This window comes from Piliocolobus tephrosceles, chromosome 9 (genome assembly GCF_002776525.5).
Source record: "Piliocolobus tephrosceles isolate RC106 chromosome 9, ASM277652v3, whole genome shotgun sequence".
NCBI lineage: Eukaryota > Metazoa > Chordata > Mammalia > Primates > Cercopithecidae > Piliocolobus > Piliocolobus tephrosceles.
The window spans coordinates 16,740,143-16,767,765 of NC_045442.1; the positions used below are offsets into that span (position 1 = coordinate 16,740,143).

A 27,623-nucleotide genomic window follows, 5' to 3' on the forward strand; every position below is an offset into this window, starting at 1 on the left:
ACCCGTTTGTATGCCAAGCAGCTGCATTTTAGGACCTATTGCGTGATTTCATAGCTCTCTGAAAATTGGTTCTATTCAGAACAAGAGATAGAAGAGAAGAAGGGGGGTGATGTGGAAGGGAGGGGGAGCTTCAACACACAATCATTTCTTTTCAATTGGAGCCAGAAAGGTTGATGACAACATGACCATTGTGTTATAATGATAAGACCACTAAGGCATCTGTACCTCTCATCAAGGCTTTCACACAACAGCAGATACAATTTAATTCACTGCTCTGTCAGCAGTGCTGATACCATTATGCCGTCTGTCTCCACAGTTATAATCACTGTCCTCTGAGAAATGCAGTTGAAATGATCTTGAGCAGTCAAAGAAACTCTCAATTAAGGCTGCCACTTCCAATGTGTCAGATTGTGTCTTATGCACTTGGTACAATTTTCACTTCCAATCCTGTTTATTTACAATGTCTACCAGTAATTACGCTTAACGTGTCATTTAGTGAGGGGGGCCCCTGCCAAGCCGATTGTTGGGTGCTGCTGTACCATTGAGTGGGAGTTTCTCGAAGTCAATGCCATCAGCAGCTTTTAGGCCCTGATGGGATGCAGTAGTAATGTTGATAATGCAAGTATCGTGCTCATCAAGTCATAATTAGATGCCACTCAAATGTGCCACTTGTAATAACAGTGTTGATTCATGTTTTTCTCGGTGACTGCAACTACTAATTAGTTAAGTGGTTTTTGGTTGGCCTGCATTTGCTGCAGATTATTATTACCCCTGAAAAAATGTCAAGGTTAGAGATGTTTCTGGCCATTTAGTGCTGCTTTATGAATTTGAATATTAACATAATAAGAACTTTGGACAGACTTAGGAAGTAATACATTTTTGTATTTAATTTGGAGAGAAATTTTTTCCCCTGAGTTTAATCATAATTGCAGGTTAATTAAGCTTAAATGAAGCAAAAGTAATCTCTCTTTGTGTTATGTGAGCCCAGTGCTTTTTGCCTAACTTTGTTGGGTTCACATTTTGGTTTCCTTTAATTTTTTTTTTTCAGCCAAACAAATAGCAATAAGTACTGTCTACATTTAGGGTTGAGATTCTGAGAGTTTTCATTTAACTAGAAATATGGGTGGAAGGAATTGGCATTTTTCTTACTTGAACTTCAAAATACAACTCAAGTTCTAAATCACTTTATACCTGCAAATCTCAATTTACATGCACCAGCTATCAAAAAATCTAAAAAATACTATTTTTCAACTATTGGTAAAATATCAAGTAAAATTTTATTTTTCCTCTAATGCTCCCAATAGCCTGTGATTCAGGAAGCAATTTATTAGCCTCTGCTTTATAATCATATAGTACGTAAATCTAATTGCTTATACTTTTCTGCCCAAGAGTTACTTACAAAATAGCAGTAACTACTTTGTAGCTAATAGAGACTAATGTTGCAGTACTTAACCAAGTTGCCACATCACTATTCCAGTCATAAGATCAATTTAAGATTTTTCTTTTATTTTTTGTTATACCCTGCTAAAAAAAGAAGTCATGCTGTCACTCCTCTTTATTTATGAAATATTCCTTTGTTTAAATTAGCAGATATGTCTATGGATACATATATAGTTGCATAGAAAATAGACGTAAAAAAATCTAGCTTTCTTAAAATGTACATAACAAAATGTATGTATGTAAAATGAATGTTTTTCGTTGTGTTCTTGTTTCTTTCTACATTCAAATATTAGCTCAGATTTAATCAGGGCAGCTTCTCAAAAACCTTTTCTTCAGTGATAGCTAAAGGTCTGGCTAGCCAAAGAATTGAAGTATTCTTAATCATGGGACGATGCGTGGGCTCCTGGAATAGCTGACTAATCTTTGAATGCTGAGATTTTTTTTTCCCCCTCATTCCTAGTTTCTCACATGGTCATAGAGGAAGTTAATTTCATGCAGAACCATCTTGAAATAGAGAAGACTTGTCGAGAAAGTGCTGAAGCTTTGGCAACAAAGGTGAGACTTCAAATGAAGGAATTTTACCTGAGCTTTTAAATTTCAACTTGCTTTTCTAAGCAGTGGCTTCTGTCTGGTTTTGCTTTTCTGTTTCTCTAATCGATTGTCTGCTCTGATGGTGAGGGAAATGTTAAAAGGTCTCAGAATCCTGGAATATGATTATGTAGATATTTGCCTTAATGCAAAGGTTATTCCAATTGTAAAAGGAGCATTTGTATGTGAGTATTTCAGCATTTGTGCTTTTTGCCTGTGAAAATGTGGAAAAAATGGTCCCAGAGTAGTGTTAAACGGAACTTTGCAAATGTCCATGCATTTGGTTGAAAAAGTCACCCTGAAGCCATACATTTCAGGTGATTATTTGTGGAAGCAAAGCGAGGGCATGCTAACGGTGACCTCCAGTGTTCCACTGATTGCCTCTTGCTGATGAATTTACCAAGTGTGTAATTTTCTACATTCTATCTCATCAGAAGTACATTATTATTAAAGAATGTTTTTTTTATCTCTGTCTTATGTATTTTGGGTTGGGTAAAATGTATCTGAACCACTTCATCAGAAAATGGATTACAGCAATTTTCAACCAAATTTCATTAGTAATACTGGTTGTGTTTCTTTTCCCTCCCCTCCATCACCCACCTCTGAAAATTTCTTTGGATGTGACTGAAATCCTACTCCCAATAAATACATAAATAAATATAATTTGTATGCATTAACAGTGTGATTGCTAGAGGCATTTGCTTAATTGTTTGCATAACAACACTACATTAGAATTCATAAGATATTTAATCAGAACCTAAGAATATAAATTTGGGTATGTAACTTCTCTCCTGGTATTCGTCTGAAGAATACATAGCAATACACTTTAAAAGCACTTTTAAAAAAATGATAACATGAGTATTCTCACATCATTTTTACTCTGCGGCACATTCCTGGAGTTCACTAGTCCATAATGTTGTGTGAATTCTGTTTTCATTTTTTGAATTTCTTTTTTTTGGAATAAGTAGAGGAAAAGTACATTTGGAGCCTGCTAACTGCTCTGGATCTTCTAGTGTCTAAGGATACACTCTCTGTTTTTTCTTGTTATTAACAAGTATCCCTGTTGTCATAGCACATCCAGAGTGAGGATACTGGCTACCTTTCAGGATTGGCAGAGTTTCTGGAAGGCACTGGTTTGTGGGGCAGTATACACAGATTTTGTTCCCGGTTATGTCATTTTGGGCATATGTGATTTTGGACAAGTTAGTTTTGTTCTCTGGACTGTAGTACCTCATCTTAAATGACATGATGGACTAGAGTTAGGACTGGAGTTAATCATTTATTTGCATATGGCCCCCTGTAAAAAAATTACTTTTCTGTCTTCCCTTTTATTTAATAGGTGTCTTTTGGCAAGAGAACTCACCTCTCTGAGCTGCAGTTGTCTTGCTCTAAATGCCAGGATGCACCATGGTTGTTGGCTTCTTCATAATACCCCAGATCCACTGGCTCCAGATGTGTGACCCAGGCATGTGTGTGTAGAAAAGCTGCCTGGTGACTGTTATATTCATTGCTGGTTATGAACCAGTGTTACCTAATCTCTAAGCTCATTTTTACAATTAAGTCTTAATAGTAGGATCCTTACTTAACACTGTTGCCTGTTCTTTAAAAAGCCCTTTTTAAAATGGACATATAGTTTATCTTTGAAGATGTAGTATGAACTCATGGGGCCTAGAATAAAAATCCAAAAAATGGATTAAATTAAATACTATAAATGTGCTTGTTTATTGTAAAAGAGTGCTTTGAATGCAAAATGTGGAAACTTCATTATACGTGTTTCCAATAAGTGATAATAGTGCATTCTGATTTAAGTATCAATTGTCGTTTTTGAAAGTAGACTTGCAAAACTGCTCATTTTTTCTGAGAGCCAAGTTCTGTAAATTCTTACCTTTCTACATTATTGCCATCAAATTAATGACAAATGGAATGTTTACTTCTTATGATGCAGTTTGACCTCATAATTTTGTTTTTTTTTCTTTTTGAAATGGGGTCCTGCTCTGTTGCCCAGGCTGGATGGAGAACAGTGGTGCCATCTTGGCTCACTGCAACCTCCGCCTCCTGGATTCAAGCAATTCTCCTGCCTCAGCCTTCCGAGTAGCTGGGATTACAGGCACCTGCCACCACACCCAGTTAATTTCTGTGTTTGTAGTAGAGACGGTATTGCGCTGTGTTGACCAACCTGGTCTCAAACTCCTAATTTCAGGTGATCTGCCCGCCTCAGCCTCACAAAGTGCTGGGATTACAGGTGTTAGCCACTGTGCCCAGTTCCTCATAATTTTCTTAGAACCAAGTATGGATACTTTGCTTTGCTAAAATGTGTAGATAAAACTGATAAATGTAGACCCGTTATTTAAGTCATACGATCCAAAGCCATTAAACTTGCTTGTGTTGTACCTTTAAATAGTCACAAACTGAGGCCGGGCGCGGTGGCTCAAGCCTGTAATCCCAGCGCTTTGGGAGGCCGAGACGGGCGGATCACGAGGTCAGGAGATCGGGACCATCCTGGCTAATATGGTGAAACCCTGTCTCTACTAAAAAGAAAATACAAAAAAACTAGCCAAGCGAGGTGGCAGGCGCCTGTAGTCCCAGCCACTCGGGAGGCTGAGGCAGGAGAATGGCGTAAACCCGGGGGGCGGAGCTTGCAGTGAGCTGCGATCTGGCCACTGCACTCCAGCCTGGGTGATAGAGCGAGACTCCGTCTCAAAAAAATAAAATAAAATAAAATAAATAGTCACAAACTATGGGTAATATAAAAACTCTACTTACATTTGAATAGAATAGTAAGTTCTGTTACTGTAGGATTTTAAAAGATATATTTTTGGCCAGGCGCGGTGGCTCACGCCTTTAATTCCAGCACTTTGGGAGGCTGAGGTGGGCGGATCACCTCAGGTCAGGAGATGAAGACAATCTTGGCCAACATGGCAAAACCCCATCTCTACTAAAAATACAAAAATTAGCTGGGCATGGTGGCATGTGCCTGTAGTCCCAGCTACTCGGGAGGCTGAGGCAGGAGAATCACGTGAAGGGAGTTGGAGGTTGCAGTGAGCCGAGATCACGCCACTTCACTCCTGCTTGGCGACAGTGAGACGCCATCTCAAGAAAAGAAAAAAAAAAAAAAAGATATATGTTTGCCTTAAACATAGAGGGATTCCAAATAACAAGTAGCATGCCATTAACCTATAGCTTGGCAAATAGCTACAATGAAATTGCTTAGCCAAAAGCTGTAAATTCAGAATTCTCAAAAATGTCTAAATAGTATACACATAAGACCTCATGTCTAGGCTGGGTGTGGTGGCTCACGCCTGTAATCCCAGTGCTTTGAAAGGACAAGGTGGGAGGATCACTTGAGTTCAGGAGTTTGAGAGTTTGAGGCTGTAGTGAGCTGTGATCATACCACTGCACTCCAACCTGGGTGACAGAGCAAGAACCAAACTCCAAAAAAAAAAAAAAAAAAGACCTCACGTATATAAATGTTACATTTCTTCTTTCAAAATGTGAAAATGGTGTTTCAGAGAAGACTTATGAAATTTTCTGGTTGGCTTTTTTTTCCTTAAACTGGTGACTTTGTTAAATAGAGTAATTGTATTACAGACAAACTGATGGATTTTGGTGCCTGGTTTGATAGAAGCATTGAACCCTTTTGAGGGCGGAACTGTGTTAACTATGATGTTACTAAGGTATTATTGTAGTGGTTGTCTAAGAAGTAATATATTAAGCACTAGATGGCAGAAACTAATAGTTCCATGAGTATCCTGGAGGAAGAAGAAAATGCATAAATGAATACCTTGATTGAAGAAAACTAGCTGGGATAAATGATTTCCAAAGGATAGTTAGACACAAACTAAACCTCTTTTCTTACTTTTAATAGCTAACACTGAAGTTTTATTATGTGGCAGTTACTATATTAAATACTTTATATATAATGTCTCATTTAATCATCCTATTGTGGGATAGAAACTATCTTAATTCTTAGTTTATTGATGAGAAAACTGAAACGTAAGGATTAGGTTAGTTGTAAAGGCAGAGATGGAATTTTATTGCAGAGCTGGGTTGGATACTAAAGCAGTGCATTTCTCAATGATTCTTTGTGTGATACATTAGAATCACCTGGGAAACCGAAACAGTGCTATGCTGGGCTCCACTGCCAGATATTTTGGTATCGTATAGAGCCTAAGCAGCGTTTTTTTTTGTTTCTTTTTTTTCTTTTTTCCCCGAGACAGTTTCGCTCTGTCACCCAGGCTGGAGTGCAATGGCATGATACCGGCTCACTGCAACCTCCGCCTCCTGGGTTCAAGCGATTCTCCTGCCTCAGCCTCCCGAGTAGCTGGGACTACAACTGCCTGCCACCACGCCCAGCTAATTTTTTGTATTTTTTTTTTTTTTAGTAGAGATTGGATTTCACCGTGTTAGCCAGGATGGTCTCGATCTCCTGACTTGCTGATCTGCCCACCTCGGCCTCCCAAAGTGCTGGGATTACAGGCACCACACCCGACCAAACGAGAACTCCTTTAATAGAGATAGTAGAAGAGATAGTAGAAACAACATCTTGAACTAGTTTAAACAAGAAAAGAAAATGATATAGGAATCTGTTAGAAATATCAGAGAATTCCATAGAATCTCTGAGTCAGGAGCAGTTTAGGAATGGACTGGAGTTTGGGGCTTGAGTCCGGTGGGAAACCCTTTCTCCATTGCTTTTCTCTTCCTTTCTCTACACATCAGCTTCAGTTTTAGCTTTTCTAAAAACTACCTTCCTCTTTTCCTTGATTCTGTAGTGGAATGTGGTTACCAGCAGCTCCTGTCCAGACACATGGAAAGAAACTCATTGCTCTGTTGTAGCCTCTAAATTTCTAGAGAGGGGATCTGATTGGTCACACTTGGGTCATGTGCTTAATCCCTGGGCTAATTCACTGTGACCAAAGGGATGGGGTATGCTTGGGAGAGCATGGTGCTCCCATTGAAATCATGTGGAACAATGAGGAGTGGTAATGTTCAGAAAAGAGGAGATGTTAGGTAAACAGACATTTAAAAGGTGTTCACAGCACCACAGCAAGCAGAAGATTTGCTTGAAATAAAGTGCCTTTTTAAAGACTATTAATGACTATAAATCAAAATTTTATTTAATCTGTACTGGTATTTTATCTTAGTTCCCTATATTTCTCATCAGTTACAACTAGCATTTCCACTTGCTGCTGGCTGTAATCCAGGCATCAGGTCTTGGTTAAAGAAATAAATTTAATATAAAACCTTATTTAATGAATCTGCTAATTGTTATGTCCTGCTGTGAGTGTTGATGAATATGTAAGACAAAAATATACTTAATTTGTCTATTGTTTAAAAACCCAAGGTACTCATTTGGCTGCTGTTAAAATAACTGTTTTTATATTTTGTCTTAGCTAAATAAAGAAAATAAAACATTGAAAAGAATCAGCATGTTGTACATGGCCAAGCTGGGGCCAGATGTAATAACTGAAGAGATAAACATTGATGATGAAGATTCAACTACAGACACAGACGGTGCTGCCGAGACTTGTGTCTCAGTACAGTGTCAGAAGCAAATTAAAGGTAGAACTCTTTGCTTAATTGTTGAGCATATTTTGTACCCCATTAGGTTGTGCTTCTGAACCCTGACTGCACATCAGAATCATGTGGGAAGCTTTAAAAATACTGATGCCTGGGGAGAGCATGATGGCTCACACCTGTAATCCCAGCACTTTGGGAGGCCAAGGCGGGTGGATCACCTGAGGTCAGGAGCTGGAGACCAACTTGGTGAACCTGGTGAAACCCCGTCTCTACTAAAAAATACAAAACTTAGCTGGGCATGGTGGCGGGTGCCTGTTCTCCCAACTACTTGGGAGGCTGAGTCAGGAGAATCACTTGAACCTGAGAGGTGGAGGTTGCAGTGAGCCAAGATTGTGCCGTTGCACTCCAGCCTGGGCAACAGAGTGAGACTCCATCTCAAAAAAACAACAACAACAAAACAAAAAAAAAACTGATGTCTTTTGCTACACCATAGGCCAATTAAATCCGAATTTTGGATGGGGTAGGACCCAGGCGTCAGTATTTTGAAAGCTTCCCACATCATTTATTTAAATCTCCAAATCACCATAGGGTATATAACAATTGTGCTTTATGAGTTACTTTCTTGTTTGGAATTAGGCACTTTTGAAAGTGTCGTCTCAATGGAAACAGCCAGTTATACTATAACCTTAAGGATATGTACCATGTGTCGAGATATTTTTGTTAAATGAAAGAAAGAATGAATAAAAATATATTTAGCCAACACCCCTTTTTGTTGGTTAACAGGTAGTGTTGTAAGGCAAGATCATATGATACATCTAGTAAATTCTCATTCATTTTATTCATACACATGTTTATTTAGAGATGTAGAAAAGCAGTTCTGGCTCAATAACTATTGGAACATTTTAATTTAGTATACAGGTCAAAAGCAATATTCATTTATTTGGTAGATAAAATTTCAACTGGAAGTACAAAGAAGAAAGGATGTTACAGACACCATCTTTATCTGACTCTTCAACCCCTCAAGCTAAGACAGAATAGAATTCATGTTGGTAGGGAGGGAGAGGAATTTTAAAGGAGTTCCCTTTGTTCATCATTCTCCTTTCTGTTCGAGCTTGAACAATTTGGTTTCATGTTCTTCTTTCTGGATTAGCCAGCCAATGGAGAAAGTGATTTAGAAATAAGTCTCTGATAACTTCTTCAAGCTGAGTTTATGTAAAAAGTTTGATTTAATTTACAGATAACCACATAACATGTTTCTTATTGCACTTTCAAAACAGTAAGAAATTAAAGGCAGTTAAAATCTAAGTGGCAAAACAGTAGGCCGGAATATAAATTTGAGTAGTCTGTGCTAATCTATGTGTATTTTCAAACATTTGAGTGACGGAAGTAACTTTAACACCAGAAGATTTTGCACTTACAGTTGATAATATTCTCATTCTAGTAACACATTTTTCATTGAATCCTAATAATAAAACTATGAAATAAATTTAAAAACAAAACACCCATGACTCTAGAGAGAAAATTACGAGAATTAACCCTTCTTTCAAATGGTTATATTTTGAATCAGTTCAAATAATGTCTAAGGACTATACATTGGCAACAAGTCAGGATCTTTTACTTTTAATCAAAATATGCAAATTATTAACTGCCCAGTTGTTTATTTATATTGTTTTGTGATAAGAGCCCGTGGCATTATGAAATAAAAAAGAAATAAATACTATACCTTAATTTGTTTTGCTGAAAACTTAAAAAATCTTACTTCCAAAATGCCAGATAGTTTTCTAGAATGTGGTTTTGATAGAATGCAAAGAAAACGTGATCTGGTACATTTAATGTAGTGAGGTTGCCTGATATAAAATTGTTAATATCCATGGCTATATGGGGGAGGGGCCACGCAAATGAGATTCTCATTGTCCTTTGGTTTTTCGTTTCCTTTTAATTGTTAAATAATCTTGACCATAAGCTGCACATGGACTGGCGTTTTCAATTCTTTTGACCAGATTGATGTCTTCTTTTAAAAATAAGTTTATTTATATATATATATATTTTTAAATGCAGAACTTCGAGATCAAATTGTATCTGTTCAGGAGGAAAAGAAGATATTAGCCATTGAGCTGGAAAATCTCAAGAGCAAACTCGTAGAAGTAATTGAAGAAGTATGTATCTCAGGCCTGAAAGGCAAGGGCTTTAGCATTTTCAAGGTGTTTGGGGATTTGCTAAGTTAAGAACTTAGTATTATAAGCCAATTTCTTACATGAGAACCATGTACCAATTTTAATCTTCTCTCCTCAATTTCAGACATAGGAAAAGGTAGAGGAGATAAGATCATGAAGATTCGTGTACCCACTACCTGGCTTAATAAATAAAACTCTGAAATAGCATGGACATGTTTCTTGTTGTTCCCCCAGGTTTTGCTATGTAAGGCAAATAATAGCTACTATTTCAAGTCATATATTTTAGTGCTGCTGGTAGAGAAAGAAGAGCACGTTTTGCCTTTCCAGTGAATGACTGGTTCAGTTGGGAAGGACTGTCCCTCAGTGCTTCTCCAACACAGGCATTTATGATAGGTGGTAGGATGCGTTCAAGCGGTTGCTTGCAGAATCTTTCTTTTCTGGTGTTTTGTTTTGTTTGAGACAAGACCTAACTCTGTCACACTCAGGCTGGAGTGCAGTGGTACGATCACAGCTCACTGCAGCCTCAACCTCCCAGGCTCAAATGATCCTCCTGCCTCAGCCTCCCAAATAGCTGAGACTACAGGCATGCGTCACCACGCCTGCCTAATTTTTAAAATGTTTTTATAGAGATGTGGGTTCCTGTATTTCCCAGGCTTACCTTGAACTCCTGGACTTGAATGATCTTCCCATCTTGGCCTCCCAAAGTGCTGGGAACACAAATGCAAGCCGGTGCACCTGGCCTCTTTTTCCTTTTGAACTGTCTTTAAGAACAAGACCTCTACAGTTGCCTTTTATTTGCACGAGGCTTCAAGGATTTGCCTTCACAGTCTTGATTCTTGATTTAATTTGTGTCAGTGGTTCTTAGACTCTGTAGCCCAGCGCTTCCCAACTGATGTGCTACTGCACCTTGATAAAGTGGCTTATGAGCATGGCAACGTATTGATCCTGTCAGTGAGCAGCCTCATCCAGTTACCTCAGTTCGCATACACATACTGTCATTTTCTTGGAAGCCATGATGTAAAAACGGTTGGGAAGCAGTGTCCGCCAGCTTCCCAGTCTGAGCTCCTTTTATTATTGTGGCAAAACATTGTAATGAATGGGAAGAAGGATGATGATATTTTGGAAAGGGCCTTACTGTTAGACAGTGTGTACCAGTTACTAATTTAAACCAAAACCAACAATAAAGCCTACACTAAAAGAACCAGTTCATAGATTATCTGGAGGTGCTGATGGATTCAAAGCCACTTTCAGGACCATTATCTTTGTTTCTCGGTGTGCTCTGTTCCTCAGTTGTGATTATTTACTGATGATTCTCTCCCTTCCCACGTAGAGGTGTTATTGGAAGACAGTTCAACAATTATTTTTATTAGGACTGTTTCAGACATCTGAAAAGGCATAATGAACAAAATAATGGGGCTGAGTTCAATGGCTCACGCCTGTAATCCCAGCACTTTGGGAGGCCGAGGCAGGAGGATCACTTGAGCCTGGGAGTTGGAGACCAGCAAGACCTTGTCTCTCAAAAATATTTTTACAAATATTAGCCAGGCATAGTGGCATGTGCCTGTAGTCCCAGCTACTCAGAGGGCTGAGGTGGGAGGATTGCCTGAGCCCAGGAGTTTGAGGCTGCAATGAGCTATGATTGTATTACCACCCTCCAGCCTGAGTGACAGAGTGAGACCCTGTGTCTAAAAAAAATTATTTTTAATGAACATCCATATACCTGCTACCTAACTTAATTCACAGAATATTAGCACAGTGATAAAAGCCCTGGTGTAACTCTTTCTAGTTGCATAATCCTTGCTTCCTGCCCAGTTTCCCTAAACAGCCATTATTCTGAACTTGGTGTTTATCATGTCAGTGCATATATTTACATGTTCACTACAATACATAGTATTTTGAGTGTTTTTAAATATTGTGAACATGCCTGCTTTCTAAATTCAATATAATGTATTTGAGATTTGTCTTCTATCTTGCTATATGTAGCTTTTCTTTATGTTCTTTAAAAAAAAAACCTTTTCTATAGTATTCTCTTTTCATTTATAGACATCAACAGTTATTTCAGAAATTTAAATTTTTGTGGGAGTATTTATATGTATTGTATTTAAGCCGAGAGTCATCAAAGTTCAAAGGCTTCCTTTATTTTAAAAGTTCATGTTTGTCTTACTTAAGTCAAAAGTAGTCAACATTAAAAATGAATACCAAAATTGAGTATCAGATCTTGACTAAATGATTCTTGTATTTTCTGGGTGATCTTTAGTTGGAGTTTTGCATTAAAAATACGAATCATGGCTAGGTATGGTGGCTCACGCCTGTAATCCCAGCACTTCAGGAGGCTGAAGCAAGAGGATTGCTTGAGCCCAGGACAGGAGTTCGAGACCAGCCTAGGCAACATAGGAGACCCCATCTCTATATTCTTTTTTTTTTTTCTTTTACTTTTAAAAAAATATGTATCATTTACATTGGATGGCTAGCATACTGTCATGTTTAGGGGCCAATGCCAACTGGAATATATCAATAAGTTCTGTACCAGGTACACATCCTAACTTAAATAGCTATCCTTAAAGCTTTAAAGAAGAGCTTTAATAAAAAAGTCTTAACACATTGAAACCAATTTCTGCTTTAAATTGTAACTTCGTGTTGAAAGTTGAACAGCAATTGAGTATCACACATTGCCATATGTCCTGTTTTACAATTTTTGGTGTTTTCTCCCCTCAAAAATCTCACATTTTTAGGTAAATAAAGTTAAACAAGAAAAGGCTGTTTTAAATTCAGAAGTTCTTGAACAGAGAAAAGTCTTAGAAAAATGCAATAGAGGTAAGTCTGTCCAATCTTTTTTTCTGAAATGCATATGCAGTTTGTTCTGTTTGCATATATTGTGTGTCATTTTACTCCTATGCCTAAGTATGATTGTAAATAAAACTCCTATATTGTGTTTTTCTAGCAGTGTGTCTCTCCCATTCCTATTATTTTATTACCCAACTTAGAGTCTGGGAACATCTAAAAGTGATTTCACTTGAGGAACAAGGAACCCACTCATTTTGAAACCTCTTAACAGAAATACTATTTCTGTCTTACATATATCCAGGGATCATGGCCTTTTTAGCTATCCCCTCAGCATTTATATATTTGGTAGGTTATTTAGTAAATCTCAATCCAGAAGAGGTTAGGCCGTCTACATAAAACATGTAGCATTATGTGATGAAATTGAAAATTCAGAGGATGTGGAAAATGGGACAAAGGAAAGTGAGAGTTAGATTGATACACAAAGTGCATACTTGTTCTGAGGTCTTGCACATTTCCTGCCTGTCTGTTTGAAATCTGGCTCTGAGCTGTCTGGCAGTCAGTGCAATAAGAGATTGATTATCATTTAAATGAATCACATGCAAATGAACCTAATGATCAGGAAAAGGAGACCTGGTCTCCTGGTGAGAGGGAAATGTCTCCAGTGGTTATATCCAGAGAAAACTTCGTGTACTTTGGTCAACAGTGACTTTATCCACCTAGTTATAAAATGCAGCATCAGCTCTCATGAGGGCTGTTTCATGTGTCTCCCAGTTTAAAACAAGGAAATGATGCCAAAGTGTGGTTCTGCAAAAGTAATTCTGGGAAGTGGTAGGAAGAACTTAATATACTTTCTGTTCTCTCTTTTTCCCTCAGCCACTCTTTCCTTGTTTAGAAGCTGCAACACTAACAGGAAGCCTTTGCGACCCAGGGCCTTCCCTATTGTTGGTGGTAGCCGTCAATCTTTTTATCATTAATCAACTGGGATTGTTTTCATAAATAAAGGACCTTGTAGTTAAATGTGGGCAATATGCTGGATTGTAACATTTCTTGAAGTCTTTCTGTATTTGAAGATATAAATGGTGTAGAATTTTCAGTCTTGATTCACTGTGTTAGGAAAAGGGTTCTGCAAGGGTTAATCACGTAGCTCTGGCCTTCAGAGAGCCCTCTGTCTAGAGAGAGAGAAATTATGTAAATACATACCTGACTAGGACCAACTTGATTTTTTTCAGATTCCAAGTCAGAAGGGCCAGGACACGTGAAAATTCCCTTTTTATTATAGTGTTCTAGACATAGAAAAGAGAGTCAATTATCTTGCCAGGACTTCAGATAGTCACAGTGTTCTTTGTTTTCTTCATGAAATTTCTTTTTTAAATACGCTTGAAAATCATTTAGCTCTCAGGGACCTGTAATTCACGCCAAAAATCACCACTCATATTGCTCTACTTACTACTCTTTCATCTGAGGAGGCTGTAGATTTACAGAGTACAGAGTTTGAAATTCTGTGTCATTACACAGCAAACCAGTCCTTAGTCAGTTAGGATTGAAGTGCCCTGGTGGAACAGTGTGTGAAGGCAGCTGTTAAGAGAGCCTTTTGAAAGATTGTGTTGGTATGACTCAGCTCAGGGTGGAGGTGCCTCACCAGAAGTGGGTGGACAGTGTGCTGTCTGCCTAGCTTGTGCCTAATATCTAATGGCGTCATCACTCCCTCTGTCCTGTCATTATCACTATTTAACAAAATAAGCCACTGAATATTGAAAATAGCAAAGAATTTATGTTACTTTTATTTGACAGGACCTTCTTTTTGAAGCTTTCTGTCTTGCAGTAACTCTTTGGTACAAAGCTCTGATTCTTTGGGTCTGAATGGATCTAAGGCTGTTTGTTTCTCTCCTTTGTAAATATGGAGAACACTTGAAAATAACTTAGATGTCCAGGCGCTGTGGCTCACACCTGTAATCCCAGCAGTTTGGGAGGCTGAGGCGAGTGGATTACTTGAGATCAGGAGTTTGAGACCAGCCTGACCAACATGGTAAAACCTCGTCTCTACTAAAATACAAAAATTAGCTGGATGTGGTGGCAGGCACCTGTCTGTAACCCCAGCTACTCGGGAGGCTGAGGCAGGAGAATCGCTTGAACCTAGGAGGCGGAGGTTGCAGTGAACTGAGATTGCACCACTGCACTCCAGCCTGGGCGACAGACGTAGCGAGACTTCGTCTCTCAAAAATAAATAAATAAATAAATAAATAATACATATTATATATAAAAATTATTATATATATAATATATTATATAAAATATTTACATTTTATACATTTACATTTATACATTTATTTGCATTTAATATTATATATTATATATATTTAAAAACATATATCTTCAGGTGATATACTTTCTTTGGTGGAAAATTTAGATTCATGTAAGAAAAAAAAATCTCAACTTTTGCAATTCAAAGATAAGCACTAATAACATTTTAGTGTATATTCTTCCAATCTTAAACAAATCTATATATATACACGTTGAATTTTGTGTTAAATATGTTTATTATATATATATATATAAGACAGAGAAAAGAATTCTCTCTATACTTGCTGGTACCTTGTAAACCCATGAACATCCCTCTCTGTTCATACCTCTCCCTTGAATTTTTATTATTTCCTTTCTATAATTTGTAGTTTTGCCAAATATGTATGTATCCCTAAACAGCATTGTTTAATTTTGCATATTTTTGAACTCTATATAAATGGAATCATTTTTCCTATAACCTTCTGCAACTTTTTGTGTTTGTGAGATTCACGCATGTGGACAGGCATAGCTGTAGTATGTTTGTTTTCGCTGCTGTATACTATTCCATTAGGTGACTACACTAAAATTATTTCAAGTAGTATCCTATTGGTAGACTTTGGGCTGTTTCCAGATTTCTGCTATTCTGAGTCGTGTTGTTATAAAAATTGTTAGACATGTCATCTGGTGCACATGTCCAAGAGTTTCTTTTTTTTTTTTTTTTTTTGAGATGGAGTCTTGCTCTGTCACCCAGGCTGGAGTGCGGTGGCCCGATCTCAGCTCACTGCAAGCTCCGCCTCCCGGGTTCACGCCATTCTCCTGCCTCAGCCTCCCGAGTAGCTGGGACTACAGGCGCCCGCCACCTCGCCCGGCTAGTTTTTTTTTTTGTATTTTTAGTAGAGACGGGGTTTCACCATGTTAGCCAGGATGGTCTCCATCTCCTGACCTCGTGATCCGCCCGTCTCGGCCTCCCAAAGTGCTGGGATTACAGGCTTGAGCCACCGCGCCCGGCCGTCCAAGAGTTTCTCTAAGACATATGCCAAATGTAAAATTTTACCTTCAATTTTTTTTTCACTGCGTACCAAATTGTATAAGATCTATCAGTTTACAGTCCTATTAACAATATATGTGTTTCCATGGTTTTGTGTCCTCTCCAAATTTAATAAAACCATGCTTTAAAATTTTTACCAGTAGCCTCTTGGACGGGTGTAAGAAGTGTTTTTACTCTTCATTTGCCTGATTCCTAATGAAGATGAGCATCTTTCCACATGTTTATTGGCCTTTTGTATATTTTCTATTCTGTGAAATGGCTGTTGATGTGCTTTATCTGTGGCTTTTAAAGAACAAAAATGAATTCATTTTGCACTAATTTTTGCAATCTGTTTTTAAAAATACATCACAGATGTCTTTCCATTTACTAAGTATGCTTCTACAATATAATTTTGATGGCAGAATAATATTTCTTGTATCACAATTTACTGCTCCTTCAGTGTTACAGCATTATGTCCTTTCACTTTTATCAGCAGTGAGGTGGAGAGCATCCTTGCAACCAAATGTCTGTATATGCACAATCTTAGCATATGCATTCCTAGAAGTGTATGAGTAGTTTTAGATTTTTGGTTCACATTGCCAGTTGCTCTCCAAAAAGGTTTTATCAATTTATATGCCAACCAGGAATGCATGAGGGTACCTGGATGCTGGTATGAAGAATCTTTTCAACACTGTTTTTCATCCATATTCCTGATTATTTGTGTGACTTATTGTCTGGGTTTTTTTTTTTCCTTTATCTTCTTAAGTGTCTATGTTAGCTGTAGAAGAGTATGAGGAGATGCAAGTAAACCTGGAGCTGGAGAAGGACCTTCGAAAGAAAGCGGAGTCATTTGCACAAGAGGTGGGTATCTTGTAAAAACTTTTTTTTTTCCCTTGAGACAGAGTCTCGCTCTGTTGCCAGGCTGGAGTGCAGTGGCACAATCTCAGTTCACTGCAACCTCCAACTCCCTGATTCAAGCGATTCTCCTGCCTCAGCCTCCCGAGTAGCTAGGATTACAGGCACTCGCCACCATGCCTAGCTAATTTTTGTACTTTTAGTAGAGATGGGGTTTCACCATGTTGGCCAGGATGGTCTTGATCTCTTGACCTCGTGATCTGCTCGCCTCGGCCTCCCAAAGTACTGGGAGATTACAGACATGAGCCACTGTGCCCAGTAGTAAAAACCTTTTTAATTTTGTTTTGTAAGGGACCTTATCATGAGGTTGAGTAAGAACTCACCAGTTTGAATTAAGGATCTGCTGGTTTAGGGAGGCAGATAACAGAATAGTATCAAGTTCATTGTCAAAAGATCTGGGCTCAAATTTTGGCCATGTCAATTACTAGTTGTATGACCTCTGAGCAATTCTTCAGCCTCTCAGGGCTTCACTTTTACCATCTGTAAAATGGACAGTAATACAGACCTGACTAAGTGGATTTTTAATGGCAAAATTTTTCAAAAGTGTTGTGTTAACTATAAAATGCCGTGTGAGGGAAAGGAATTGCATTTGGTGATATCCATGGCTTGTGATGGACAGTCTAGCTTGGGTACAGGATGCCTGTACATTTCAAATAGGCTTAAATTCTTGGAGGTATCTCCATATACCGTCTCAGATAACAGTATTATGGTATCAGTATTTCTCTTCAGCCATTGTGCAGTGCTGTCATTATGCCAGGCGATTCTTCCACTGGCTGTGGAACACTGCCATGTAGTATATTCATTTTCATTATCTCAACCTTTCACCAGCCTACTGATCTTCCTCTCATGTTAGAGATCAGCTTTGAGCATCTCTTGTTCCGGCTTACCTGTTGACACGCAGTCATTGGGTCTTCCATGGCCCTGGGGCTAGCGTCCAGGGGCATGAGGAGTTCACCAGTCGGCTAAACTCAAAAACTGGTCTGCAATGAGATCTCCATCCTGTACGTGTAGTTTGAATTTATGTGCATACTGTGGGTTGAAGGGAAATAGCTCAGGAAATGTAAAACAGTCCTAGGTAAAGGTATCCAAGGCATAGAAGGAAGACAAAGCATGGCATTATGGGAATGTCATTTGAAAATCTGATTATGGTTTTGTGGGGCTCTTTCTGTGCTTGAGCATAGCTGTGCTAGCAATGAACTCTACCAAAGGTTTGGGCCAAGTAGATCTGACTTGAAATATTATGATTCATTTTATTCAGAGAATTTAATGAAAGGTGAGTAAATATTTTTCTCTTATTACTTGGAAGAAAGGAAAAAGAATTGAAGTGTGTCAGAGCCCTCTGGAAAACGTTGCAGCAATATAAATAATGCAATGAAATAAAACAGTGGAGGGGGTGAGGAAGCAGGGATAATGTGAAGATGCCTTTATTGCAAAACTGGAAAGGTTGGCTTTTTTAATGCAAAACTGGAAAGGTTGGATTTTGACCTGAATAGCACGGTCTCATTTCAAGACATTTTCAGTTTTCCATCTGTTGTTTGCACAATGATGTTAGAATACAAAGCAGCTCAAATAAAAACTTGAAGGCCATGTAGTAGCAGAGAAGACAGATGGAAGAAGCAAGGTTGCAGTAAGAGGACAAAAATGAATGATCGACTCTGCCGTTCACCTGGTCTTCAGTCTTAGTGGTTGGTGGAAACAATGATGCTGACATGTTAACCCAGAATGAGGAGGTAGAAGTTTGAGGAGAGAAAGGAAGCAAGAGCAATGGTACTTGCGTTGTTGGCAGCATAAATATTTGCAGTAGTACTCAACAATTTTACAGTATCTAGTTTCTTTTTTTTTTTTTTTTTTTTGAGACGGAGTCTTGCTCTGTCGCCCAGGCTGGAGTGCAATGGCTAGATCTCAGCTCACTGCAACCTCCGCCTCCCGGGTTCACTCCATTCTCCTGCCTCAGCCTCCTCAGTAGCTGGGACCACAGGCCCCGGCCACCTCGCCCGGCTAATTTTTTGTATTTTTAGTAGAGACGGGGTTTCACCGTGTTAGTCAGGATGGTCTCGATCTCCTGACCTCATGATCCGCCCGTCTCGGCCTCCCAAAGTGCTGGGATTACAGGCTTGAGCCACCGCGCCCGGCCTAGTTTCAATCTACACAATAGTGAGAAGAAAACTTTTAAAAAAAATAGCACTAGATTGGAACTAGCATATTTTCCTTTTTACATAGTTTACGCATTCTCAGGTTTTCAACAGATAAGTACAAAGACACAAAACTTAGTTTAACAACAGAGTCCCATTCTTTTGCATTTTACTTACCACTTAGGGCATGCAGCAAACATCTTACTGTGCCAGACACTGTGCTGACATTGGGAATCCAGTGGTGAAGAAAGCAAATATGAGCCCTGCCCTCTTGGAGCTTATAGTCTAGAGCCCTAGAAATCAATTTTTAAGGTTAATTTACTTTATATTTTTAGTTAAAAAGGAATATGTGTGCCTTGCACAAAGATACAAATATTTTCTAAATGTATAAAATAAAAATTGAAAGTTACCCCCCACTCTTAATTCCCACTAGTTTATTTAGAAAACAAAGCCAAAAACATAACCCCCCTCAACAAGAAAACTATCAGTTGTCTTCATAACTATATTAAATTTTTAAATTTATTCAATATAATTAAATTTTTTGGCCAGGAATGGTGGCTCACGTCTGTAATCCCAGCACTTTGGGAGACCGAGGCGGGGGCGTCATTTGAGGCCAGGAGTTCGAGACCAACCTGGCCTACATAGTGAAACCCCATCTCTACTAAAAATACAAAAATTAGCCAGGCATGGTGGCAGGCACCTGTAGTCCCAGCTACTCGGGAGACTGAGGCATGAGAATCACTTGTACCCAGGAGGCGGAGGTTGCAGTGAGCTGAGATTGTGCCACTGTACTCCAGCCTGGGCAACAGAGCGAGACTCCATCTCAAAAAAAAAAAAAAAGAAAAAAAATTACTGTAATCATAATGGTCACCCAAAACAATTCATTTTAATTAAATCACTGGTCTGAAGTTTAAGATACTGTAATGAAATATTGATTACTCTTTCTTAGAATGCTGAAGCTGCGTCTCACCCTTCTCCAGCCAAGCATACATGCACATACTCTCCCTCACTGCAGTCTCTATACCTCTCACTCTCACACAGATGGAAGAAGAATGTGGGTTTCATGTATATACAATTGTTTATTTACCTGTTTGACTTTGTAATGTGTTTTAATTCTGCAGAAGAACCCTGTCGTAGTTTCGTGGGCTTTTCATAAATCCCTGCACAGGCAAAGAAGGAAAGCTTCTGACCTTTTTTTCCTCTCTCACAGGAAGACATACTGGGAAGAAAATGTTAGTGTTTTAGTATAGTATATTCATGACTTGACTTCTATTTGGAAATCGTTACTGATCAAGAGCTTAAGGATTGTATAAATCATTAAAGCTGCGGTCTTGCCACATGGAGGTTGATGGAAAATATTTTTGTCCTGAGTTTTATTTGCTGACTTTTTCTGTTACATGGTGGGTGAAGTTGTTGAACAAACTAACATGAGGGCTGTAGCAAATCATTTTACAGTTCAGAGCTTTCAGTTAAGTTCCAGTGTAAATTTCGTAATGCTATTAAAACTCTGAAAAGGTGAAGCTCTACTATAAAATTGGTAGGCCAGATTTCAGAGTTTAACAGAAACATTTCATACTTGGAATCACTCACTGGCCAAATTGGGTAGGGTGTTAAGGAAAAGAAATAACAGGTGAATAGAAATTAATGTTATTTTCAATCATGTAAAGTTGTGAGGATTTGATAAATAACATATATAAATTGCTTAATAAAGTGCTCAATGAAAGTATACTGTCTCCCTTCTCCCCTTTACCCTTCTACTGTTAACTACTTTTATCAGTGGGGAGAAACTAATTTAAAACAAAACAGTAGATCTAGTAAATAGTAGAGGAACTTAACCAGATAGTTAAGAGCTTGGGCGTGTAAATCAGATATGGGTTTAAATCCTGGTCTTGTCACTTACATGTGTTCTTGGGAAAGTCGCCTAACTTCTTTGAGCCTCAGTTACCTTATCAGTAAAATTAGATGATAGTAGTGTCTACTTGATAGTGTTGTTTTAAGGATTATAAGATATAATGAATGATTTTACATTAAAAACCATGTCTATCACACCATGTCTATCACATAGTGTTTAGTAAATGTTACCTCTTCATAGTAGAAGCACTTTAATAGGATTGGTGTAAGGATTAAAATAATGCATATAAAATATTTAGTGGAGTACACAAGGTAAGTTCTTGAGAAATATGAGCTACTGCTATTAATATTAGTGTATTTTAAAGCAATAATAAAATATTAAAAACTGAAGAGTAAGACCAGCTTATTGTATAAATATCTTGTTGGGGCAGGAGTAAAGATATTAAAGATTATATAAAAGGAATCATAGCAATCACTGCCTCTAAAACTTGTACAAGTCAGAATTTGCCTTTAATGTCTTAATAAAAATTCCATGTACTTTACTTTTGCTGAAGTTACAGTTGAGGAGATATGTGAGATTGAATGATATATACATTCTTGTAACAAACTTTTGCAGATGTTCATTGAGCAAAACAAGCTAAAGAGGCAAAGCCACCTTCTGCTGCAGAACTCCGTCCCTGATCAGCAGCTTTTGAAAGCTTTAGACGAAAATGCAAAACTCACCCAGCTCCTTGAAGAAGAGAGAATTCAGCATCAACAAAAGGTAACCCCTTTTCTTCTGGAGTTTTAGGTACACACACGCGTACATGCATACACACATATATTTAAGATGAAGGGTGCCTGTGGAGTCAGTCCAGTCATTTACTGTTTCATATTTTGCCTTAGTTACTAAGTCCTTCCAACCACCTTTTAGAAAAAAATAACTAAATGAATTTAATGTTGTGAAACTGAAATTTGTAACACACTGTTGTACACTTTATAATACTCTTTAGACTGTCCAAAGGGTCGGAAGAAGCAAGGGAAAGAGATATAACTCAGGAAGAGCTTGGATAATGCAAAGTCTGGAAATTGGATTTTTGGAAACGTATTTTTTGGAGACTGCACACACTAAGAGGCTCTATTCATCTCAGAGCACTTGTTGGAGGGCATAGGTTTTATTCAGAGAAAATGGAAGTCCATATTAGTAGTAATTGTTTGCTTAGAGAAAATTTCTGATTTTGTAAACTTGCACAAATGTGTATGTTTAAAGACTTCCTAAGTGGTTATTTCAGTTTGATGAGTGGAGCTATTCCAGCTGACATAGTGTACCTCTGTGTGCCAAGAAGAAAGAATAGTCATTGTGGTAGGTGAGAGGAGAATGTGGGAGAGGAGAAGCAAAGAAGTGGAACAAAGACTTTCAAATTAAAGAGACCACTTAAGAAAAATTATGTCAATGTTTATGCTACTTATAATGTACCTCATTTGGGAAGGAAAGGCTGTTAGCTGCTACTTGTTATCACCTGTCAAAGCCTCTGTGGCAACAGTATTGACATTTAATCCTTGGAAGTTCTGAAGTTTTTACAAAGTTGGTGGTGAGGTAGAGTTAATTAGTTTTGCGTCACTAAGAAATGTTCATATTTGGTGGCTGGTAAGATGGCCGAATAGGAACAGCTCTGGTCTGCAGCTCCCAGTGAGATCAACGCAGAAGGGAGGTGATTTCTGCATTGGGTACCTGGCTCATCTCATTGGGACTGGTTAGACAGTGGGTGCATCTCATGGAGGGCGAGCCGAAGCAGGGCGGGGTGTCACCTCACCTGGGAAGTGCAGGGGATTGGGGAACTCCCTCCCCTAGCCGAGGGGAAGCCATGAGGGACTGTGCTGTGAGGAATGGTGCACTCCAGCCCAGATAGTATGCTTTTCCCACGGCCTTTGCAAGCCTTGTAGACCAGGAGATTCCCTTGGGTGTCTATGCCACCAGGGCCCTGGGATTCAAGCACAAAACTGGGTAGCCATTTGGGCAGACACCAAACTAGGTGCAGGAGTGTTTTTCATACCCCAGTGGCACCTGGAACACCAGCAACACAGAACTGTTCACTCCCCTGGAAAGGGGCAGAAGCCAGGGAGCTAAGTGGTCTAGCTCAGCAGATCCCACCCCCACAGAGCCCAGCAAACCAAGATCCACTGGCTTGAAATTCTCGCTGCCAGCACAGCAGTCTGACGTCAACCTGGTACACTCGAGCTTGGTAGGAGGCAGGGTGTCTGCCATTACTGAGGCTTGAGTAGGCTGTTTTCCCCTCACAGGGTAAACAAAGCCACCAGGAAGTTCGGACTGGGCAGAGCCCACTGCAGCTCCGCCAAGCTGTTGTAGCTAGATTACCTCTTTAGATCCCTCCTCTCTGGGCAGGGCATCTCTGAAAGAGAGGCAGCAGCCCCAGTCGGGGCTTATAGATAAAACTGCCATCTCCCTGGGACAGAGCACCTGGGGGAAGAGGCAGCTGTGGGCGCAGCTTCAGCAGACTTAAACGTTCCTGCCTGCCGGCTCTGAATAGAGCAGCAGATTTCCCAGCACAGTGCTTGAGCTCTGCTGAGGGACAGACTGCCTCCTCAAGTGGATCCCTTACCCCAGTGCCTCCTGACTGGGAGACACCTCCCAGCAGGGGTCTACAGTCACATCATACAGGAGAACTCCAGATGGCATCTGGCGGGTGCCCCTCTGGGATGAAGCTTCCAGAGGAAGGAACAGGCAGAAATCTTTGCTGTTTTACAGCTTCCACTGATGGTCCCCAGGCAAACAGGGTTGGGAGTGGACCTCCAGCAAACTCCAGCAGACCTGCAGCAGAGGGACCTGACTGCTAGAAGGATAACTAACAAACAGAAAGGAATACATCAACATCAACCAAAGGGCATCCACGCAAAAACCCCATCCGGAGGTTACCAACATCAAAGACCAAAGGTAGATAATCCAGAAAGATGAGGAAAAACTAGTGCAAAAAGGCTGAAAGTTCCAAAAACCAGAATGCCTCTTGTCCTCCAAAAAATCACAACTCCTAGCCAGCAAGGGAATAAAAGTGGATGGAGAATGAGTTTGACAAATTGACAGAAGCAGGCTTCAGAAGGTGGGTGATAACAAACTCCTCCGAGTTAAAGGAGCATGTTCTAACCCAACGCAAGGAAGCCAAGAACCTTGATAAAAAGTTAGAGGAATTGCTAACTAGAATAACCAGTGTAGAGAAGAACAAAAATGACCTGATGGAGCTGAAAAACACAGCAGGAGAACTTGGTGAAGCGTATGCAAGTATCAATAGCCAAATCGATCAAGTGGAAGACAGGATATCAGAGATTGAAGATCAACTTAATGAAATAAAGCATGAAGACAAGATTCTTGAAAAAAAGACTGAAAAAGAGTGAACAAACTCCAAGAAAGATGGGACTATGTGAAAAGACCAAACCTATGTTTGATTGGTGTGCTGGAAAGTGATGGGGAGAATGGAACCAAGTTGGAAAACACTCTTCAGGATATTATCCAGGAGAACTTCCCCACCCAGCAAGACAGGCCAACATTCAAATTCAGGAAACACAGAGAACACCACAAAGATACTCCTCGAGAAGAGCAGCCCCAAGACACATAATCGTCAGATTCATCAAGGTTGAAACAAAGGAAAAAATGTTAAGGGCAGCCAGAAAGAAAGGTTGGGTTACTCACAAAGGGAAGCCTATCAGACTAACAATGGATCTCTCTGCAGAAACCCTACAAGCCAGAAGAGAGTGGGAGCCAATATTCAACATTCTTAAAGATAAGAATTTTCAGCCTAGAATTTCATATCTAGCCAAATTAAGCTTCATAAGCAAAGGAGAAATAAAATCCTTTACAGACAAACAAATGCTGCGAGATTTTGTCACCACCAGGCCTGCCTTACAAGAGTTCCTGAAGGAAGCACTAAGCATGGAAAGGAAAAACTGGTACCAGCTACTGCAAAAACATACCAAATTGTAAAGATCAATGACACTGAAGAAACTGCATAAACTAATGGCAAAATAACCAGCTAGCATCATAATGACAGGATCAAATTCACACATAACAATATTAACCTTAAATGTAAATGGGATAAATGCCCCCAATTAAAAGACATGGACTGACAAATTGGATAAAGAATCAAGATCCATTGGTGTGCTGTATTCAGGAGACCCATCTCACGTGTAAAGACACATAGGCTTAAAATAAAGGGACAGAGGAATATTTACCAAGCAACGGGAAAGCAAAAAAAAGCAGGGGTTGCAATCCTAGTCTCTGATAAAACAGACTTTAAACCAATGAAGAGCAAAAGAGACAAGGGTATTACATAATGGTAAAGGGATTAATGCAACAAGAAGAGCTAATGATCCTAAATATATATGCACCCAATACAGGAGCACCCAGATTCATAAAGCAAGTTCTTAGAGACCTACAAAGAGATATAGACTCCCACACAATAATAGTGGGAGGCTTCCACACCCCACTGTCGATATTAGACAGATCAATGAGACAGAAAATTAACAAGGATATTCAGGACTTGAATTCAGCTCTGGACCAAGCAGACCTAATAGCATCTACAGAACTCTCCATCCCAAATCAACAGAATATATATTCTTCTCAGTACCACATCATACTTATTCTAAAATTGACCACATAATTGGAAGTAAAACACTTCGCAGCAAATGCAAAAGAATGGAAATCATAAAGAGTCTCTCAGACCACAGTGCAATCAAATTAGAATTCAGGATTGAGAAACTCACTCAAAACCACACAACTACCTGGAAACTGAACAACCTGCTTCTGAATGACTACTGAGTAAATAACAAAATTAAGTCAGAAATAAAGAAGCTCTTTGAAACCAATGAGAACAAAGATACAACATACCAGAATCTCTGGGACATAGCTAAAGCAGTGTTTAGAGGGAAATTTATAGCACTAAATGCCCACAGGAGAAAGCAGGAAAGATCTAAAATTGACACCCTGTCATCACAATTAAAAGAATTAGAGAAGCAAGAGCAAACACATTCAAAAGCTAGTAGAAGTCAAGAAATAACTAAGATCAGAGCAGAACTGAAGGAGACAGAGACACGAAAAATCCTTCAAAAAAAATCAGTGAATCCAGGAGCTGTGTTTTTGAAAAGATTAACAAAATAGGTAGACTGCCAGCCCAACTAATAAGAAGAAAAGAGAGAAGAATCAAATAGACATAATAAAAAATGTAAAGGGGGGATCACCACCAATCTCACAGAAATACAAACTACCATCAGAGAATACTATAAATACCTGTACACAAATAAGCTAGAAAATCTAGAAGAAATGCATAAATTCCTGGACACATACACCCTCCTAAGACTAAACCAGGAAGAAGTTGAATCCCTGAATATACCAATAACAAGTTCTGAAATTGAGGCAGTAATTAATAGCCTGCTAACCAAAAAAAGCCCAGGATCAGACAGATTCACAGCCAAATTCTACCAGAGGTACAAAGAGGAGCTGGTATCATTCCTTCTGAAACTATTCCAAGCAATAGAAAAAGAGGGACTCCTCCCTAATTCATTTTATGAGGCCAGCATCATCCTGATACCAAAACCTGGCAGAAACACAACAAAAAAAGAAAATTTCAGGCTAGTATCCTGATGAACATCCATGTGAAAATCCCCAATAAAATACTGGCAAACTGAATCCAGCAGCACATCCAAAGGCTTATCTACCACAATCAAGTCGGCTTCATCCCTGGGATGCAAGGCTGTTTCATCCCAGGGATGAAGTAATCCATCACATAAACAGAACCAATAAACGTAATCCATCACATAAACAGAACCAATGAGAAAAACCACATGATTATCTCAATAGATGCAGAAAAGGCCTTCAATAAAATTCAACACCCCTTCATGCTAAAAAGTCTTAGTAAACTAGGTATTGATGGAACATATCTCAAAATAATAAGAGCTATTTATGACAAACTCACAGCCAATGTCATACTGAATGAGCAAAAGCTGGAAGCATTCCCTTTGAAAACCGGCACATGACAAGGATGCCCTCTCTCACCACTCCTATTCAACATGGTATTGGAAGTTCTGGCCAGGGCAGTCAGGCAAGGGAAAGAAAGAAAGGGTATTCACATAGGAAGAGAGGAAGTCAAATTGTCTCTTGTTTGCAGATGGCATGATTGTATACTTAGAAAACCCAAAATCTCCTTAAGCTGATAAGCAACTTCAGCGAAGTCTCAGGATACAAAATCATTGTGCAAAAATCACAAGCTTCCTATACACCCATAATAGACAGAGAGCCAAATGATGAGTGAACTCCCATTCACAATTGCTACAAAGAGAATAAAATACCTAGGAATACAACTTATAAGGGATGTGAAGGACCTCTTCAAGGAGAATGACAAACCACTGCTCAAGGAAATAAGAGAGGATACAAACAAATGGAAAAACATTCCATACTCATGGATAGGAAGAATCAATATTGTGAAAATGGCTGTACTGCCCAAAGTAATTTATAGATTCAATGCTATCCCTATCAAGCTACCATTTACTTTCTTCACAGAATTAGAAAGACCTGCTTTAAATTTCATGTGAAACCAGAAAAAAAGCCCATATTGCCAAGACAATCCTAAGCAAAAAGAACAAAGCTGGAGTCATCACACTGCCTGGCTTCAAACTATACTACAAGGCTACAGTAACCAAAACAGCATGGTACTGGTACCAAAACAGAGATATAGATCAATGGAACATAGCAGAGACCCCAGAAATAACAGCACACATCTACAACCATCTAATCTTTTACAAACCTGACAAAAACAAGCAATGGAGAAAGGATTCCCTATTTAATAAATGGTGTTGGGAAAACAGGCTAGCCATATGCAGAAAACTGAAACTGGACCTCTTCCTTACACCTTATACAAAAATTAACTCAAG

General features: G+C 39.0%; 1 protein-coding gene across 2 annotated transcripts in view; it reads left to right on the plus strand.

Annotated features, from left to right (window-relative positions):
• The window catches only part of SHTN1 (shootin 1), a 121,765-nt gene that overhangs the window by 44,223 nt on the left and 49,919 nt on the right, over nt 1–27,623 (plus strand). For both annotated transcript variants that reach the window (XM_023224300.1, XM_023224301.1), the window contains 6 exons: nt 1,901–1,995; nt 7,419–7,587; nt 9,604–9,701; nt 12,452–12,533; nt 16,577–16,671; nt 21,325–21,471. In XM_023224300.1, coding sequence (XP_023080068.1) covers nt 1,901–1,995; nt 7,419–7,587; nt 9,604–9,701; nt 12,452–12,533; nt 16,577–16,671; nt 21,325–21,471 — 686 coding nt within the window. The remainder of the gene's footprint in view (nt 1–1,900; nt 1,996–7,418; nt 7,588–9,603; nt 9,702–12,451; nt 12,534–16,576; nt 16,672–21,324; nt 21,472–27,623) is intronic.